This window comes from Pinus tabuliformis, chromosome 2_2, assembly GCF_031772625.1.
Source record: "Pinus tabuliformis cultivar Carrire ecotype Pingquan chromosome 2_2, CPIR1, whole genome shotgun sequence".
In the NCBI taxonomy this organism is placed as follows: Eukaryota; Viridiplantae; Streptophyta; class Pinopsida; order Pinales; family Pinaceae; genus Pinus; species Pinus tabuliformis.
This window is the reverse complement of record NC_142300.1, coordinates 80,170,396-80,189,334: the sequence shown is the minus strand read 5'-3', so window position 1 is coordinate 80,189,334 and position 18,939 is coordinate 80,170,396. Positions and strand designations below refer to the sequence as shown.

At 38.7% G+C, this 18,939-nt stretch overlaps 1 protein-coding gene across 4 annotated transcripts in view; it reads left to right on the top strand.

Moving 5' to 3' along the window:
- Window positions 1-18,939, top strand: part of LOC149191536 (tRNA dimethylallyltransferase 2-like) — a 207,187-nt gene that overhangs the window by 111,806 nt on the left and 76,442 nt on the right. For all 4 annotated transcript variants that reach the window (XM_089404316.1, XM_089404317.1, XM_089404318.1 and 1 more), the window contains exons 5-7: window positions 7,116-7,206; window positions 7,361-7,486; window positions 7,670-7,777. In XM_089404316.1, the coding sequence (XP_089260442.1) occupies window positions 7,116-7,206; window positions 7,361-7,486; window positions 7,670-7,777 (325 nt within the window). The remainder of the gene's footprint in view (window positions 1-7,115; window positions 7,207-7,360; window positions 7,487-7,669; window positions 7,778-18,939) is intronic.

Here is an 18,939-nt window from a genome sequence, read left to right as displayed (position 1 = left end):
CGTATGCAAAAATCGATGTTGTATAGATGATGAGTAGTTCAATGGTGGCATTTGTTTAGGAGTTGAGTAGTTCTATGTTAATGATGGTTAGGTATGTTAGATTTCCTTGAACCTAGTTCTTGGTATTTAATTCCTAGCAAAAACTTATTGAATAAACACACAACTAGGTTCCTAACAAAAATATTAAGCAGAAGAAAATAACAATCTTAATCACAATGATACACAAATTTCTAACCAACAAGTTTTTCATTAGCAAATCCAAACTTATGTAGGCTCTTGTTTTGGGATAATGGCCCACCAGAGAAAATATAGATACAATAACCTGGATCTGATCCAATAGGTCTACCTTAGATTGGTCCTCGATCTCTCTTGCAGATTTAGATTTCCAGCCTCTCTACAATCCCTTGGACCTAGCACATTGCTAATTGAGATGCTGCTGTCAACCTTGTGTTGTTGTTGTGCTTATTTCTCCTCTCCTCAACCATGCTTTTATAACTTCACATTGAGCTAAAATCCTTATCCTAACTCTAATCTCAAAGTGATTGGTGACCGAGATTAAATCTCACCTCACTTGGGATTAATGGCTAAGATTAAAACAAAATCGTTAAAGTAAATCACTTTACTCTTCCTAAGTTTCTATTAGCTCAATAATCCAACATATTAATATGTGTTTTTTCGTAAGTTAAAATTAGGGTAAGTTACATTAGCAACTTGCTCAACCTAGAGCATGTCTTTTGAGGAGAATGTGGGCGACTTCTGCATGCCTAGACAGAAGGCCTGTGCAGAAGTACCTACGTGAGCTACAAACTTCAACACTCTCTCTTAGCAAGGGAGGTACTTATGGAAGAACCTCTTCCCCCTGAATCTGTCTCCAATCGCAGCACACCATCCATTATTGTATCTGCTCCCTCTGAATAAGAAGACTTCTCCGTTTCCTACTTTGGAATCTGATCTGAAGATTCGTTTCTCCCAACCATGTTCCTAGGATCCTGCCTGTGAGCATCCATCATTGTTAGCTTCATAGCAACTAGTTTTGACCGATTTGGAAGAGGCCTCTAGCCCATCTTCTAGATTAGAAAACTAAGTTCTCGGTCTCAACTCAGTCTTCAGAGCCTCTTGCTCAATATTTGTCACTAATGCCAATCCTTGATTCAAGATCCCCTTGGATCTGCTTACAACCTGGCCTTGCAAGCTATACAACTTACCCTTTCTGACACCAAGTTTGACTGTTGTGTCTTGGGTAGCTCCCTTTGAATGCATGAATACTTGTCCTTTCTGGAACTCACCATCATACCCTTCATCCTCCAGAGTTGAGATTGAGAGCAAGTTTGTCTTCAACTGTGGGATATATAACACCTCTTCCACCTATAGAGATCCGCCTGATTTTAGCTAGAATAACACTGGTCCAACCCCTTTCATTGCATGTATGGTACTCATACCAACTTTCACATGCATGTCTAAATCTGTTTTTGAAACACTAAGGAACACTTCCTCATTCCTGTCATATGGTGAGATGCTCCATTATCCACGAACCATGCGTCTTTCATGACAGTTTTAGAAAGGCATCACACCAAGGCAAAGTTCCTCTTGAACTCCTTAGCCAACTCGTCCATTTGTGCAGTGGCTGTGTGCTTGTCATTCCCTTTCCCTTCTTTCTATCTAGATATTAGCGCGCATAAAGTCCTGGCATATGACATGCAAAACACTTGACTTTGCCCATGTCCTTCTTCTTCCCACCTTGAGAGGATCCTTCTCTCCTATGTTCAATTTGGCAACACTCTTGCCCTTTCTTACATGACCTGAAAGAGCAACATTCTCCTCGTCTCTTTCACCGTTTACCTAGTTGCCATGAAGAGCCTCGTCACGTGTCTCCTCCTGTGTGAAGTCGTCCCACAACCTATCCCACCCCATTTCTCTGTGAACCCATTTAGAGATGTCTTTGCCAGCTTTGAGTCTGACACTTTCTCCCCTACTGTAACAAGCTCATATTGTAGTTGAGAAATTTGGGTGAGATAAGAAGAAGCTCTTGGTGCCCCTGAGTTTCTCTCCTTGCACCATTTTCTGGTTCTAGTTGTCGCTTTGGTATAACTTGGTCAACGCCTCCCAGATATCTCTGGCGGTTTTCTTCCCGGATATATGAGGAATAATGTGATCCTTCACTTTGTCCAGGATAATCCTCTTGGCTTTCACGCCCTTCTTATTATGGGTAGCCATAAGTGTTGCATTGGAAGGATGAATCTAAGTTTGTGATATAAACACCCAAATTTCATTCTCTACTAACACCAACACAATCGACGCCTTCTAGATGCTATAGTTGGACAACCTATCCAAGCGATCTTCAAACGCGAGACCACTTTCCATCTATATCCAACTAATTAAACCCTGCCAAAAACAACTTGACTCGATGAAGAAGAAAATTGTGCTCCTTCGTACACTTTCTGTTGCTGTTTAAACACCATTATGTCGTCTTATCTTTTCGTCTGTTGAGAACACCCTACTGCGTCCAACTCAATTATGCGCTGACCACTTCTCATAACTTGAAACCCTGTCTTCCACAACCCTTGTACCCACTCGTAGTCTGCTCGTCTGGCTAGCCCCTGCCACTATTGATAGTCTTGAAGGCTAGACTGACTGTTATCTCTGCTTGATCCAACTCCTTGTGTTCCTTTGCTTGTGCTTCACAACTCAATGGCCATGGCATGCGACTTGCCTTTGGAAAGTTCTTGCTAGTTTGTGCCCTGAGCTATCCAGTTCGCTACCCTGTTGACCACCTTGGTTCTTACATGCCGACGAATAACTCACAGCTGTTGGCTTTGACAACTCCTTGCTGGTGGCGTTCGTTCGCGGCTGTTTCACTAGTTGATGGCGGTTATGGCCTTCCCTTGTGCTGACTCCTTTACCTATGACTTATCTGACGATTCGCTGGGCGAGGCGTTGTTTCTAGGTTGGATGGCGACTAAGCGTTTATGTGCTCACTGGACACGGTCCTTAGCCTTATGGCACCTAATTGGGCTGTACATCATTCTAACTTTGGCTCGACCCGTTGGTTGGATCCTCAAACCCTACAAACTCTTGCATGTGTTCCTGTGACCTAGACCCTCCATACTGTTACTTGTTGTGGCTTAGTTGTTTGCCTACATTAATGCTATCGACCAACCTGATATCAGGCTCTGCTTTCTACAGCCTGTCAGTTGTGGTGGCTGGGTTAGGCTTTTCGGCCGCTATGACTGAGTTGCCATTCGTTCCATGCTCTTCTTGTTTATTTTATTTATTTATTTATTTATTTTTTAATTAAAAATCAAGCCCTTAAAAAATCAGCCTTCAATTTTTTTTCCCTTCAGCCATTTGGTTGGTTTACTTCGGCCCTAAAAATAAAACTTTTGCTCATACAATCATGGTCGAACTTGGCCCTAATGATATAGTACGAGCCCGACACTTATGATTGATTGGTTCAAAGTTTATTCTTTGATACCATGTTAGATTTCCTTGAACCCAAAACTTGGTATTTAATTCCTAGCAAAAACTTATTGAATAAACACACAACTATGTTTGTAACAAAAATATTTAGCGGTAGCAATTAACGATCTCAATCACAATGATACACATAGATTTCTGCCCAACAAAATTTTCTTTAACAAATCCAAACTTACATGAGCTCCTGTCCTGGGATAATGGCCTACCTGAGAAAATACAAATACATTAAACTGGACCTGATCTAGCAAATTGGCCTTAGATTGGTGCTCGATCTCTTTTGCAGATCTGGATCTCCAATCTCTCTGCACTTGCTTTGTTAATTTTAGGTATGTTCTATCCTTAGAGCAATTTATTTTAATTTACATTGTTAGCTCAATATCTTTTCCAGATTAGCAATCACATCAACATTAAAGTAAATTGCAGATAGAACATAAACATAAATCGCAGAAGACAAGAGTACACAAGATGTGGCGCTAGCCAGGGACAAACCCTAAGGTGGGGAACCCTTGATCAATTCTTCTTTATGTTCTTCAAGAGTTCAGCACAGAGAGAGAGAGATAGTAAAGAAGTCAACACTTTGACTTATCTAGATAAGAGCATAGATCATCTCTAAGAAAATGATACGTGAGGTCAGTTGAAGAGATGCTGCTTCAATTGATTCTCCAAGGTGACTCCTTCACCTATCATTGTGTTGCATCTCGTCATCATGCTGCACCTCACCATGCTGCACCATGCTGCACCCATCATCACAATGTTGGACCTTATGACCATGCTGTACACATCATACTGCTGCACCTTATGCTGCACTGCTGTCCCAGTGTTTGGCACTGTTGTACTTTGTGCCACTGCTGCACCATGCTGTCACTGCTGTCCCAGTGTTTAGCACAGTTGTACCTTGTGCCACTGCTGCACCATGCTGTCACCCATGTGCTTGTTGCACCATAGCTACTTTGTGTACTTGCTGCACCAAGTACCATACTGCTGTCCCAATGTGCTATACTATTGCAGCACTATGAACTTGCAGTTGCATACATCATGCTGTTGCAACATATCATATTGCTGCACCTCACCATTGTGCTGTGATATACTTCATCACTATACCCATCATCATGCTACAACATTCACCACAATGCTGTTACATCATATCATATCATACCATGCTGCTGTTTGTTGTATTTTTGGACAACAATTTGGACAACCTTCACAATGTGGTCATGGATTGGTTAGGGCATCTATGATAGTCCTACCAGCCTTCACGCATCAGCTGCAACATCCCTACCAAGACTACGGTCACCCTTCTTCAGCACTCCTACATCCCATGTTGGCTTGTCATACCCCAGCAGGCCTTACGCCCTCCTAACGTAGACTTGTAGGTGTGATAGGGACTGTGGCTTGCTACAACAAGCCTATCCCTTGCTGCGGTAGCCCTTTCCAAGGGTTATAGCCCCATAAAACTATGCCTTCGACCCTCAAGACAGCCTGCGACATCCATGACAGTCTCTCGGCCTCCACCAAAGTGTCACTACAGCTCCAGCAGTTAACTCGGCCTTCATTGATGAACTCAGCCTCCTTCATGCTGTCTTAGAATCTCCCTTTCTTGCTGCAGCTAGGGATTAGGGCTGCTGTAGGTGGACTCTTTCTCCTCCACGTAGGGTACTTAGGCTTCTACCATGGCTGCATTAGAGGGCTTACGTTGCTGCCCTTCTTGACTGCGTACTTCTCCATAGGGCAGTGTTAGGGCTTCCTTGTGGCTGAGATAAGGGTTGTCCTCCATGACAACATAGAGCCTTCTAGGGCATCTCCTATGATAGCGTAGAACCTTTCTCCATTAGGGCAGTGTTTTCCCTTAGGATATCTCCTCCCACCAAAACCCAAAGACAAGTAGAGAGGAAGATATCCCAAGTGAGCATGTCCAAATGACTTTCAAGGCACCTTTGTTTATACTAAAACATTGAGTACATGTGGGTTTATTTGGTTGCTGCCGACCTTGACGAATTGTCCCATAAAACAAATAAATTCATATCTCCATGAATACTTATCGGAATCGGATGATCTTTAGATCAATCCTATACCTCTCGACGAGAGGGATCCAAGAAAATATCAGCGGCCATTAATAAGATGACCCACATGGAGTTTGGCCCTAGTTGCCAATTTTAACATGCTTGGACTTAACACACCGCTAACTAAGATGCTGCTCTCAATCTTTTGTTGTTGTTGTGTCTTTCTCCTCTCCTCAACCTTGCTTTTATAACTTTACATTGAGCTAAAACCCTAATCCTAACCCTAATCTCAAAGTTATTGACGATCGAGATTAAATCTTGCCTCACTTGAGATCAACAAGTAAGATTAAAACAAAATCACTAAAGTAAATTATTTTACTTTTCCTAAGTTTCTATTAGCTGAATAAGCCAACATATTAGTATGTGCTCTTTCCTAAGTTAGACTTAGGCTAAGTTACATTAGCAACTTGGTCAACCTAGAGAAAGGGTTCTGAGGAGAATGTGGGCGATTTCTATACGCCTAAACACAAAGGCTGTGCAAAAGTACCTGCTCAAGCTACAAACTTCAACAGGGTATTCATTTACCATCCACCTTTCTATTCGAGTTAAGTAATCTGAAGCCCACTCGCTTTATATTTCAGCTACTATTGTTTTGCTATTGAGTTGGCTGTGCTCACTCCATTTGTACATATTGTGTTTTTCCATGACCCTATGCTCAACTTAAGGTGGGATGCTGAAATGGTGGTGTGTAATCTTCACTTAAGGCAATGGGCTGACCTATCTTGTGTATTTTTAGTGTGCCTAGGGTTTTGGCATAAATGCCAACCTAGTCAAACATTTAATATATGTGTGGGTGGTTAGGGCTGACCTAGAATAACAAATCCATAATCCCTCTTAGCGTGGGTGTCTCACCTTAAAGTGTGTATAAATGCACACTCAGCTTTATTTGTAAAAATACATTCTTTGATCATGAGTTAAGTTCTCTCTTATGTGATGCTTTAGCCTATGAGCACCTACTACTCGTTTATCTTTTGTGATCTCAACAAGAACCACTTTCCAAGTGGTAATGAATGACAAGTTTCATCCATATTTGCAGAAGGCTGTGCTAGTGTTCTCTAATACCATATTAATCTACAGTAAAAATTGGAGTTCATATCTAAAGCACATAGAAACAGTATTTAATTTGCTTGAAGAAAACAAGGGACGTCATGGTACATACTACAATTTTACTATTAATGAATTGTATAATATATGTTATCTATTATTTGTAGAGTGAATTGCAGATATATGAGAGAGAGGAATCAATATTATTGTAAACATCGTTGTCTGCAATACAACTTCTTGTATTTTGACATGTTCTTTCACTAGGTTTGGTAATATCTTTTTATTCCTTTATTGCTTTAGGAACATGTAAAAACCTCAACTTTGCACATTTGCTAAATTGCAAATCTCTAGATATGTGTGTTTATCTATTTCTATTTCCTTGGTCTTTTTTCTTCTATTGTTTTATGTGTCTTGCTTATCTTACCCAAAAAAAACTATAAGATATCTTTTTTTGTGAAAAGGTACTGCATGTAGACATATGATTGGTGATTTATTTTGCTTTACAATTAATCTCAAATTTGATTTGTTGGAAAACAGGCTCTTGTAAGCACGGTAGATGATGTGATGAAGAATGGAGATGATGACCTCAAAACGAGCGAAAGACCTTTTGGCATTTGTAGTAATGCAGGTAATATTCTTCATCGTAATAAGAAATGTCAATTGGTGATGAGATGTTAATTTGAAAGAGAATGGCAAGTTTATTTGCTACATTTGTATACCCTTCAATAACATATTACCAAAGGTGTCCTATTTCTAATTCTTTATTTGGATATTCTTTGTAGGAAGTGTCAATGACCTACATAAAAGATGTGACAATGATGTTCAAAATACAAGTAATCAATTTGATCAAGTTGAAGATATTGATTTAATTACAACCAATGGACTTCATCCTATTGATTTCAGTAAGGGTGAGTATTCTATACTTGATTTTTTTTTCAAAGGCACAAATTTTCTGCATCCTATTCATTTTTATATGCCAAATCAAAAGGTTCAAAGAATCATAGAGAAGAGGTTCTTCTCTTTTGGTTGCGCTAGTAAGATATTACCAAAGATGTCCTATCTCTAAATTTTTATTTGGACATGCTTTGTAGGAAGTGCCGATGATTTACATGAAAGATGCAATGATGATGTTCAAAATACAAGTAATAAATTTGATCTGATTGCAACTAATGGAGTTCATCCTACTGATTTTAGTAAGGGTGAGTATTCTATAATTTGTTTCTTTTATCGAAGGCACAAATGTTCTACAACTTTCTCGTTTCTATATGCCAAATCAAAAGGTTAGAAGAATGATAGAGAACATGTTTATTCTCTTTTGGTTACCCAATAAAGTTCCTATTTTTGGTATGTTGTCTTAGTGATGGAAAGTTCATGCACAGTATGAAATGGAGACGAAAACGTTTTGTTAAGTGAGTTAAATCTTCTAAAGTAGAATGGTCATGCCGCAAAATGAAAATCAGTCACATGTTTTTAGACATTAACTTTTGAAATGAGTTGGATGAGAGAATTGCTATACAAAAGAAGTATCACTTCTTTACAGAGTTTAATATAGATGCAAAATGTTTACATTGTTAGGGTTGGAATAATACATTTCTTTTTCTTTTTCTTTTCCCTTGTCTAGTATGTGTGTAGATATATTACTTTACAAGAAGAGAACATTAACACTATTCGAAAGACACTTTATTATGTAGCTAAATACAACATTTTGATCATGCGGATAAAAATTAGGTACATGCGCTATAGCCTATTTTATATGCAAGTTCACAATATTGTAATAATGTTTTATTCATAGATTAATAATTAACAATGCCATGTTCATGTAATAAAGGTTTAGGTACTTCTTAAAGGTAACTTGGGCCTCAATTTATGGGTTTCTCTCTTTTGTACAAACCGAGGTTTCTACCCTCTCTTCTGGAACTGTTTCATTTTTTCTTTAATTACTTCTGCGACTTTATTGAACAATTTTTTGTTGCAAAGTGCTTCCTTTATACATGCTTTTTAGTAGGCATAATCATCTTGGGTGTGTAGGTGCCTTAAATATTTATATGTTGTTGGCTTGCTCTTCTGTGAATTCATATATTGCATCTTTCAACCTTTTGCTTTAGTTCAGTTCATATCTGTATTTGCGGTGGCAATATGCCACTTTTGCTTACATGCATGCGACAAGTGTTATTACAGGGTAGATTTCAATCCAGGTCAAGTGAGGCAAGGTGACAAGAATTCGGAGCAACAAGGAAGACAAACAAAGTAACAACATTGGAAGTGATTATAATAACACTAGCACATATGTACATGAGAACATAAGACCCAAATTAACGAGATTAAATGTGACATCAGAATGGGTCATGAAGAACTATTCAACTAGGCGAGAATAATGCTTTGGCGAGTATTGATTCGAGGTCACAAAGCTTTGCTGCATTGACAACCCTTTACATCTCGTTGCTGACCATTTGTATCTTAAGTTAGATGTTGATAATGGACCTCTGAAAGGGAAAAATAATTGTTCCAAGCTCTCATACAGCCCCCAATTCAAAATATCATTGCATCACATTGGCAATGAAGTCATGATCCACACTTAGCTAAGTAATATTGACTTGGCCTTCAAAGAGTAATGCATATGAAATAGGATGATAAATTCCAAGTTGCACTTCAACATTTGGAAGGCGCAACACATGAATAGGGAGCCAAATGGATAAAAAGGAATCATAGAACCTAGTTCAATGAATTTGTTGAAGCTCTAACTAAATAAGTGAAGCAACAAAGCTGATAGCTTGTTGACTTAAATGTTAAAATACACAGAAGGTATTTGTAATAATTTATTAATATATATAAAATGTACAAGTGATGTAGAATGTTACAATGAAGACCCGCATATATGCTAGGCAGGTGTCCCTTCACGATTGTGCATGTCTTTTAGACATGCCTTTTCACTTAACTTGATGACTAATTAACATAATCATTATTTGATTATTTATCATTTATATTATTTATATTTATTTATATTGCCTTCCTTTCGAAACACTGTCCTCAAAGCTTATTCGCTAATAATTTTCTTCGCTTTGCTCACGTCAGTTCTGATAAGTGTTAATTCGTCAATCATCTCGGCACGTATGACTCGTCAGTAATATTCCTTTGGATTTTTATTTTTATTTTTTTCATATAATTTTTTTTAATATAACTTTTTTTAATACAATTTTTTTTAATAATATATATATATATATATATATATATATATATATATATATATTTAATAAATTTAATCAATTATAATTATATGATTTAATCAATTGTTATAATTATCCACCCCGTATGTATAATATATATATACTATTCTAATTAATGTTATAACAATTATCACACCGTTTACCCTAGCCACTATATCGAATCAAAACTGCGTCATGTTATAACCAGATCATGTTATCACTCCATCACCATTATCACCAGATCACATCCCGTTATCACCAGATCACCGTTTACCAGATCACGTTATGGCTCCACCGTATCGAGCAGTCACACTGTTTGGTTGACCTGCGTTTAAAAAAATTCAAAGTGGACTTGTTGTCGGGACTGTAGGTAGGGATTAGGGAGGATACATCTCCAATGCCAGAAGATGTAGCTGCCTCCACAGATGTTGCCACTGGATCGAACAACAAAGCTTTACCTTTTCCCCATATTTTTGTTCAGTACTAGAGGCTCCTTGACCAGAGAGCTGGTTATGTTTCTAAATAGAACTTGGACTGTATTTATCAAAAAGGGGAGTTGCATCTATGGACTCTGTACTTCTGCGTGTTGGTCCATTCAACATGCTGATAGTCAATTGACTAGGGGATATATCCCTTGCAATGGCCAATTGTGCTTCTGCACATGTTTCATTAGGAGAAGGCATGGACCAATATATGATTCCTGGAATGCATGGACCAGTATATAATTCCTTTGTGGTGGCTTCCCGAGATGGAAACACATTTTGTTCCTCAAATTCCGTAGACTTCTTGACAAATTCCAACATAGTTCGTTCCCCACCATCAAAGTCAATTAAAACTGGTGTGCTGGTTGGACCCCATATGATTATATCATATTCCGTATAAGCCACTGTCAAAAGTTCATGGAGATATGGATGCGTGAGCTCCACAGGATGTTCAATTGTAGATCAATGGTCAAATAATGTGTAGTCATTGTCCAACACAAGTAATTTATTGCCTTCACGATATGGATTGAGTTGTTTGATCTGCCCAGGGATTCCTGCTTGGTATGCAACAAATGATAACATGACATTTGTTTGAGATGATGAAACTAGAGAGGCTTCCGTAAATGACGTTTGAGGGTTGAAATCTGAAAAATCATCACTACCCTTATTTGCAGAATTCGTAACATTCTCCACAAAGGCCGAAGCATCTTGACCTTGAGTTTTATTAGCTAATCGTGTAGTAGCAATGGCTGCCAGACTCCCTCCATCCCTTTCATCAGTGTGTTGATGAACAAGATCATTAACAAACTCTTCATAGCTTGGAGACTGAGTAGAAGACAAGGACTGCAGGCTACAAATTTCTGGAGGCAACTAATTTGATGGGGGTATTTGGTGTTGATAAGGTACAAACACTCCATAATCAAATTTCGGAAAATCATCATCTAAATTTGTAGTATAGCCACCATTTATGCTAACAGTTGTTGTGCGCCCAAATCTTGGGGGCACTGTTAGTTTTTGGTAGCATCGGAAGTGCTCTAGCCTTGAAAATTGGTGGAGAGGCTAAGGCACATGAGTTCTAAAGAACCAAGAAATTGATTGGTGAAATTCCACCCAGATTGTATTTTATTAAAATAATTAATGTTTTTAATGGAGTTCTTAAGTCTAAACTTAGGGAAATTAAAATATTAATGGGTATCAATCAAAATATGGGTGAGAATGATCTAGAAGGCGGATCAAGTCATGTTTTAATCTTAGCTGTTGATTAGAGACTTAATCTCGGCCGTTGAGGACTCAACAGGAAAAGTATAAAATGGAGGCATGGGGTTCATTTGGAAAGAGAACAAATTGATCAAGAATTCGATTCCTAGGGCAGGGTTTGCTAAGGATTTCGAATTAAGTTATCATTTTGCAGTAGAGGGGCAATGAGAATAAGGAATTTCTAGAGAAAAATGACAGAGAGGGGGAGAGAGCCAACAAAGAGGTAGTGCAACAGGCGGAAAGCTGACGTAGAGGGCAGAAGCTGGGATTTCCAGAAACAGCTAGAACAGCCGGGAAAGCTGACGCAGAGGGCAGAAGCTGGAACTGTCGGGAACAACCAGGAAAGTTGACGCAGAGGGCAGAAGTGGGAACTGCTAGGAACAATTGGGAATAGCCGGAACTGTCGGGAATTCTCGAAACAACTGGGAAAGTTGACACAGAGGGCAAAAGAGGTGACGCAAAAATGGTCGGGGTTAGCTAGTCTTGTGCTGGATCAATCGGAATTCTACCGGGTGAAGTGAGGTAAAACTCACTCAGATTTTCCACTAGTATTTTCTCTGTAAAGGATTGCTAGATGAGCATCCTAGATTTGTATTCAGATATTTCTCTTGCATAATAATAAAACTCTTAGAGCTGCTGCACCGGTTTTCCCTCATTGGGTTTTTTTGGGGACTATTGTGTCCAAAAATAAGTGTCCTATGTATCTTGTTCTTTGCTCTGTTTTCTGTTTCATGAGATCAAATATTTAATTAGTGTAGGTTGCAGAAGTAATTTGCTTCAGTATTCAGAAGAATAACTTGATGAATGTAATTTAAAATCAAGTAGGTGAAGTAGATTTAAATTTGCTGCAGTAGGGGTTCCTTCGAGTGTAGGAATATTCACAGGCACATCATCAATCAAATCATCGTCATTAAAATCAGACGATTAAATAATCTTAGGTACATTTATTTGTTGATCACAAGGTGGCCAGGAACCAAATCTAGGTGGAGTATCAATTTCTGAAGCATCTTTATCTTCATATGTAATATTTTCAAGTAATGTAGTAGTTAGTGCTGATTTCGTAGTCGGTGATCTACTTTGAACATAATGGTTTTCAAGGCTAGAATTAATCACATAATTTGGGTTGTCAGTTCAATATGGAACTGAATCTAAGACACCAGGGCGCATTGGAGAATCTAGCAAATGACCAGATAGTGCAAGTTTTTTTCCATTTATATATTGTTGTTGTGACATATTATGCATAATATTAGAGGTGACATTATTTCTTAGCCACACAACACATCCAATCAAACCATTCTGCTCATTTATATTCTTAAAATATTCATGTGTAACATATTTATTGAGAAATTTCATTGTAATAACATCAGTGGGGCATAGATATAGCTCAACTCCAGGGGCAGGTTCTGTATATCCTACCCTCTCCCCTTGCTTATAAGAATCAGCAACCCCTTGAATGCTTGTCGAACCGTTCTTTGAGGAACCATCCTTGCAACAAATTGAAACTACCATGACTGTACGACTCGAGAAAGAATATAGCACAACCCAACATTCTCCCAGTTGTTCTTTTCTTTCCACAGGGGGCCACAAGAGAGCTTAGTTACTTATCCAGCCCTGCAACGCCCATTGTTTCTCTACACCAAGAGAACTTCTCAGAGCTCACAGATTTTGTCAATGCATTTGCAGTATTCTTCAAAGTGTCCACCTTTACCAGCAACACCCTTTTGTCTTCTATCATATCCCTCACATAGTGATATTGAACATCAATATGCTTTGTCTTTGTGTGGTAAGCAGGGTTCTTCGCCAAGAAAATTGCACTTTGGTTGTCACAGTCTATCCTTGTAGCTCCTTGTACTAACCCCATACTTGAACACAATCTCTGCAACCAAACTGCTTCCTTGCTTGCATGAGTGGTTGCCATGTATTCTGCGTCTGTAGTTGATAGTGCCACTACAGATTGTTTCTTACTCATCCAACTGACTGCACTTCCAAATAGGTTAAACACAGACCTACTTGTAGATCTTCTCTGATCCAGATCTCCAACCCAGTCTACATCAACAAAGCCACAGATATCCAAAACTCTGTCCAATCGTGGTCTTCCTTGGTAGCACAAACCATAATCACTAGTGCTACTTAAATACCTGAAAACCCGCTTCACTGCTGTTCAATGCTCCTTCCCTGATTTTGACATAAACCTGCTCAATACTCTTACTGCATGTGTAATGTTTGGTCTAGTACAGACCATCACATACATCAGGCTACCAACTGCACTTGCATATGGAACACAAGACATGTCCTCTTCCTCTTCTTGTGTCTTGGGACACTGTTCAACAGATAACTTTACTCCTACAGGAATAGGAACCTTCACCGGTTTACTATCCTGCATATTAAACCTCTGCAGTGTTTTCTCAACATACTTCCTTTGGTTTAACAAGAGCTTCCTCTTTGCCCAATCTCTTTTAATTTCCATGCTCAAAATATAGTTTGCAACAACAGGATCTTTCATGTCGAATTTGGAGGACAATTGGGTCTTCAAATCTTGGATAATTTTTGTCATTTCCAACCAACAACATATCATCCACATACAAGACCAGATAAATAACACGGTTTCCAATTAATTTAAAATACACACAGTGATCTGCTTTGCTTCTGGTGAAGCCAAGTCCCCGCATAAATGTATCAAATTTCTGAACTTATTGCTTTTTGTAGGGATGCTGGAATTCAGAGGGAGTTGATAGTCCCCTACAATCCTCAACAAAATGGGATTATGGAGTGGAAGAACAAATCTATTACGAAAGCTGCTAAATCCACGATTCATGATCAAGACCTACCTATGTTTTTATGGGGAGAAGCTTCCAAGAAAACTGTTTATGTCCAAAATAGAAGTCCTCACTGGGTATTGGGAAATAAGACTCCTAACGAAGTCTTCACAGGTGAGAAGCCAAAAGTTGGACACTTGAGGATCTTTGGTTCTCTTGTTTACATTCATGTTCCCAAGGAGAAAAGGACCAAGCTGGAACCCTCTGGGAAGAAGGGAACATTTGTTGGACACTGTGAAACATCGAAGGTCTACAAAATTTGTGTTCCATGACAACGAATGGTTGAAATTAGCAGGGATGTTACTTTTGATGATGATGCTTCCTTTTGGAAGTCCAAAGAATCACACTTGGACACCGATGATGAGGAGTGGGATGCTCCCAAAGATGTAGGTTCAGGACTTGAGGAATAAGGGCCAGTGGAATATCCTTAAGACCTACAAGAAGAGATTGAAGGATCAAGTGAACCTGTGGACCCACCTAGGTTCATTGTACCTGAAACCAAAAAGAGGCCGACATGGCTCGAAAGAACTACATGAAGCTGAAGGACATGCTGCTCCTCATGGAACTTTTCAAAGAGAGAGAGACCAAAGAAGTTCTCACGATATGCAACATTGATGAGTAAGATCATTGTGTCCAAGCCATCCAACTATGAAGAAGCAATAGGCCAGCAAGTTTGGAAAGATGCTATGCTAGAAGAGTACCAGTGTATAATGAAGAATGATGTATGGAAAATTGTGCTGAGACCTGAAGGGAAGTTAATGGTAACTTCCAAGTGGATATACAAGATCAAGCATGCAGTTAATGGAAGTGTTGACAAGTACAAAGCAAGATTCGTGGCTAGAGGATTCTCATAGAAAGAGGAAGAGGATTATGAAGATACATTTGCTCTAGTTGCTAGGTACACTTCCATTAGATCTATTATTTCTATTGCTTCTATTGTAGGTTGGAAATTACATCAAATGGATGTCAAAACCGCTTTCCTCAATGGAGTGATTGAGGAGGAAGTGTATATAGAACAACCTCAAGGCTTTGAGGTACATGAGAGGGAGACTCATGTTTGCAGACTGAAGAAAGCTTTGTATGGACTTTAGCAGGCATCTTAGCTATGGTACTCTGAGATTGATGGATATATGTTGAGTCTTGGTTTTACCAAAAGTGTGTTAATTTGGCAACTCAGGGACAAATTCCCTCCTTTGGATAGTCTTTCTCATCAAGAAGATCCCTCCTAGCCCTTGGAAGAATTTAATTTGGTTGAGGAAAAATATAATTTTATTATGGAAACCCACATGTGCACAAAAGGACAGGTCGACCCTAAAAATAAATTGTACACCCTTGGATGGCTATAAATACAAGGCAAGTGACCCTCATTTGGAAATAATCATCAAGCATCTTCTTCTTCTCTATTCTTTGGTTTGGCTGGCATATGTTTGAAGTGGTTCATTGAGATGGGTCGTACAAGTCCGAAATTGTAGGGTTCGAAGCTCACACGTGCGAATTAGGGTTTTGGTTTGCAACCGCAAGGTTCGAAGCTCACACGTGCGGATGAGGGTTTTGGTCTGCAGTTGCAGGGTTGTCACAGGAAATTTTCAACTATAGCCGCACACATACAAGCCTCTCCATGCGGCCGGAATGCTTCAGCCACACGCATGATCATTTGCTCCATGCGGTCAAGACCTAGGGTTTTTGGTGACAGTTGAATGCAGGCTTGAATGGTACTTTGATCAGTATAATTGCTGGGATCATCTCGGATATTGTTTGGTTAGTTTTGCTGGATAGTTTTTGTTATTGAAGAATTGTATCATTGTACTCTCTCTTTGCTGAACATTTTATGACAATCTAATAAAAAGAAGAATTTGGAAGGGTTTTCTTCCTTGCGGGGTTTTTCCTTGGTCTTTGACCAAACCCAGTGTCTCTTATTGTCCATTGCATTTACTGTTCTATCTTCAATTGCTATTAATCATTGGAAGATTAAATTGTATTGAAAGATTGCTAACTAATGATAAAGATTGGGCTAAAGTGATTGTAACAACAAAGAATAGTGGTAAGATTAACATGGTATCAAAGCTGAGGTGAAGAGAAGCCCAAGGAGAAAAGAATCAAGAGCAATCAGTCTTGGAAGAAGTTGAAGAAGTCTATTAGGGTTTGGTCAAGATATCTACCTCTTACTTCAAGGAAATGAGAAGCTGGGTAACTCATCTAACTTTACTGCTTGGAAGATCAGGTTGGAAGTTATACTTGATGACAAAGATGTTTCGGAATATGTGCAAGGGAATGTACCCGAGCCTCTAGCGAATGTTGTTTTTGCTATAAAATCTAGGTCCAAGAAAGGTGATGGTTTACAAGATCATTTGCTTGTTTATGTTGGTAACTTAAAGTTATCTAAGGATATGTACGATAAGCTGGTTGGGATGTATGAGGTCAACAACTTGAATTGCATCCTCTCGTTGAAAGATCAACTCAAAGAAATAAAGATGAACAGGTATTTGATAGGGAGTTGGTATTGATCACTCTTTGAGTTCTTCCTCCTGTTTGGGAAACCTTCATTACTACACTAAGCAACAATAATGTATTCCTGACATTCGATGAGCTCATTGGTAAATGTACTCAAGAGGAGATCAGGATGATTGACAGAGGGAGAATTAAAAAGCATGAAGAAGGAGAGCTTGCTGCATTTGCTACTCAAGATAAGAAGAGAAAAGGAAGATAAAGTCCATCTGGTTCAAGAAGGCCTCCCCCTCTTGAATCAAAGGACTATAATAAAATATTAAGGAATATTGAATGCTACAATTGCCACAAACGTGGTCGCTATGCCCGAGATTGTCCAAGAAAGAGAGATGCTCCAATATTCGATTGAAGCTACAACAACAATAGTTGCGATGATAACAAAAGAAGTGATGAGAAAAGGAGAAGCAATGATAGAAGAAGAAGAGATGATAGAAGAAGAAGGGGTGATAGAAGGAGAAGCAATTCTACAAATGATAGTGAAGAAAGTCCTCATGCTCAAAAGAAGTCAAGGAATTCTAGGTATGAAAGTAATGTAGCTACTAGTCAATCTGATTATATTCTTATTTCAACCCTTTCTAGTTCTTCTCCTTCGGTTTTGTATCATAGTTGGCTGGTAGATAGTGGGGCTTCTAAACACCTCTTCGGGTATAAGGAAGTCCTCTCAAATCTGGTTGAGAGGGAGACAGGTTTGAAGATTATCCTTGGGGACAACTCTACATATTCAGGAAAGGATTTGGTTCCGTCAATTTTCATTTCGACTCTTGTGAATCCATCCTTCCTTGTGATGTTTTGTATGTTTCGAAATTAAATAAGAACCTGGTATCTATTTCTTCTTTGGAAGATAAAGGTATGAGAGTAGCCTTCATAAAAGGTAAAGTCCTCACATGGTTTGGGAAATCTTGCACGAGGGATGCATTCATATTGGGATCTAGTGTTAAAGGACTCTATAGAGTTAATGAGAGACCTCTACTGACAATGCTCCATGACACTAATGATCAAAGTGAGCTATGGAACTGAAGTGAAAATAAGACGAGGGGACCATGTAAAACACTGTAACTAGTGTCGGTCTTCATAGTTGTATTTGAGTCATGATGTAATGTATTTGTCAAAAGAAAGAAAAATAATTTTATTATAAAAGAAATTGACTTATTAAAGCATGGGACTCATGATTGGCTCAATGTTTTTAGGTCAAAGCCTCCATTGTAGGCTTTTAGGGTTTATATCAAGTGTCCTTGTCCTTGTCATAATGTAACAGACCATTCTTGGGGATTATCAATCAAGAAACAAATTTATTTTTATCAGTGTTGCGGGGGAGCACCTCCCCCCCCCGATCCCGCTCCCAATTCGCGCTCCGAGTGGGAGCGACTCGAGAGAGGGCTCTCGAAATCGCTCTTGAAAATGGAGAGATTTCGGGAGTGCACTCCCTACAAAAAAAAACCGCTCCCTGCCTTTTTGGGAGCGTTTTGCCCTTTTTGCAATTTTTTTTTTGCAGTGATGTTCCAAATGCAATTTTTTTTCCAAGAAACAAATAAGTTTTGAGTGGGGCAGCTTAATGATCAAGTCTATGGCCCTAGTATTGATATGCGATTCATGGTAATGTTAAATTCTTAAAGTAAAAGTGACACTCCTTAATCTTCATTTTCATCCTTTTACTTAAATTTTTAACATTACCATGAAATGACTCAGGATGTTTGAGAGTGTTTCCGACCTCATTGGATTTCATATGGAGAAAGTCGAATTTTAGATTTCATTCAAAATCCAGTAGACTTATCAGTTTTTCAGGATTTCAGGATTGCAATGTATCCATTGAATTTTGTCATGTATTAGGATATGGAACTTGTATTTAATCAAGAGCATCAATCCCTCTATGTACCTTGATGTTAGTGACATTGGTTGTCAAACTCCTCTATCATGACCCTCCTAAAAATGTATGCATCACTCAAACAAAATCTTGACTTGACATGCTATGCTTTTTCTATCTTAAGTTAATGCTTAGAGAGTGATATTAATGACAAATATCCTTATACAGATACAGAGGTAATGAAAAAGATACCTCTGGATATTAATGCTTAGAGGGTGATATTAATGACAAAGATCT